This window comes from Diospyros lotus, chromosome 15, assembly GCF_014633365.1.
Source record: "Diospyros lotus cultivar Yz01 chromosome 15, ASM1463336v1, whole genome shotgun sequence".
In the NCBI taxonomy this organism is placed as follows: Eukaryota; Viridiplantae; Streptophyta; class Magnoliopsida; order Ericales; family Ebenaceae; genus Diospyros; species Diospyros lotus.
The window spans coordinates 27,228,273-27,229,959 of NC_068352.1; the positions used below are offsets into that span (position 1 = coordinate 27,228,273).

Sequence of the window (1,687 nt, forward strand, 5' to 3'; positions counted from 1 at the left end):
GGAATAGGAATATGACACGTAACTCTAGGAGTAATAAATGAGTGTGTGGACCCTGTGTCAAACAAAACACGCACATCAGTATCATATAACATGAGAATACCTTCGATCGTATCATTCTCTCTTTCAGCATCCTCTCTAGTCAAGGCAAAAACCCGCCCCTGGACATGAGGCCTGTCAGCTCCAGTAGAATGTTGCGTCAGTGGTAATGCCAAGGGTGGAGTCATCCCCTGGATTCCAGGTGTTGCTGGCCTCTGACTTCCCTGCCTCTGGCCTCCCTACTATTGTGGCTGGCGACAAACATTAGCTTTGTGGCCCTTCCGACCACATTCAAAACATGTCACCCCTCTATCACCTATCATGCCTGAATTTTGAGGACAATCCTTTTGCAAATGGCCTGCCTGCCCACATAGGTAACATACCCCCTTAGCAAAACGGCATGGGTCTCGATGTTTCTTCCCACAAATTTTGCATGGAGGGATCTCTGATGCATTCTTCCCTGAACTTGTCTCCCATTTTCTCTTCTTGCCGTTTCCTCGCCCATGAGATGCACTTGCTCCCCTAGATGCTGCTTGTACCATCCTCAATTCATTCCTCTCATTCTCAATAGTGTAGGCCCTCTCTACTAGGGTAGCATAATCCGTGATCCTGGCGCCGACCAACGGGTATCTAATCTCTACTCGAAGTCCCCTCTGAAATTTTGTTGCCTTCTTTTCCTCAGTAGATACTAAGTCTGGGGCAAATCTTGCCAAAGATATGAACTCCTCTTCATACTGAGCTACGGACTTGTTCCCTTGTGTCAACTCGATAAATTCATAGGTCTTTTGCTCCCGAACCCATGATGGAAAATAGGTTCCATGGAACACCTCCCGAAATTCTGCCCATGTCGGTCCTCTTATCCCATACCGTTGCCTTGTGGTTTCCCACCACCTTTCTGCGTCATCACGAAATAGGAATGTGGCCAACTGGACTTTCTGGGCATCATTGCACCCCATAGCCCGAAGATGTTTCTCCATTGATAGCATCCAACTCTCTGCTGCCAACACATCCGTCCTCCCATGAAATTCTGGAGGCCTGAGGGCCATAAAGTTCTTCAATAACTGACTTCCAGCATTACCATCATTTCCTTGAGCTTCCACTTCTTGAGTCACTAGGTTGGAAGTTTGCCCAACATCTCTCTCATTTGGATTTGGATTTGGTTCAGCTCCAGCTTCCTGTGGTACTTGTCCTTGTCCCCTCTGATTAGCCATAAAGGCCTCAAAATGTCTCATCATGCCTGTTACTGCACCCCTTAATTCATTCATCTCTTGGCGCATATTAGTAGAGGACTCCCCAGGGGTAGGTACTAGCGGTGGAGCAGGAACAGGAATAGGAATAGGCCTATTACCTCGGGCCCGGGCAGGTGATCTACCTCGTCTGCCACTCATTTCCTGCACAACTAAATCATCTTAGAATACAATCTTAAATTAACTCTTTATTTTAGACTACTAAACTTAGTCTTAACTCTACCCGACATTTTCTATGTGTACAGAGACTCCTCTCATCCCAACCCTTGGCTCTGATACCAATACTGTAGCGGCCCTCTCCCGGATAATCCCGCTAGCATAGGAAAATTCGAAAGGAGGTCGTCACATAAATGGATACAGAAACCAAACTCAAATTAAACACCAAATATTTAAATTTTTTTTTT

General features: G+C 46.2%; 1 protein-coding gene across 1 annotated transcript; it reads right to left on the reverse strand.

Moving 5' to 3' along the window:
* Positions 1 to 278: 278 nt before the first annotated feature.
* Positions 279 to 1,424, reverse strand: LOC127791686 (uncharacterized). The gene has a single exon (XM_052321666.1). The coding sequence runs from the start codon at positions 1,422 to 1,424 to the stop codon at positions 279 to 281; it is 1,146 nt and encodes a 381-aa protein (XP_052177626.1).
* Positions 1,425 to 1,687: the final 263 nt, after the last annotated feature.

What these genes read in the sequence shown, in the direction of transcription:
- LOC127791686 (XM_052321666.1), bottom strand. Translation starts at nt 1,424, where the DNA reads ATGAGTGGCAGACGAGGTAGATCACCTGCCCGGGCCCGAGGTAATAGG.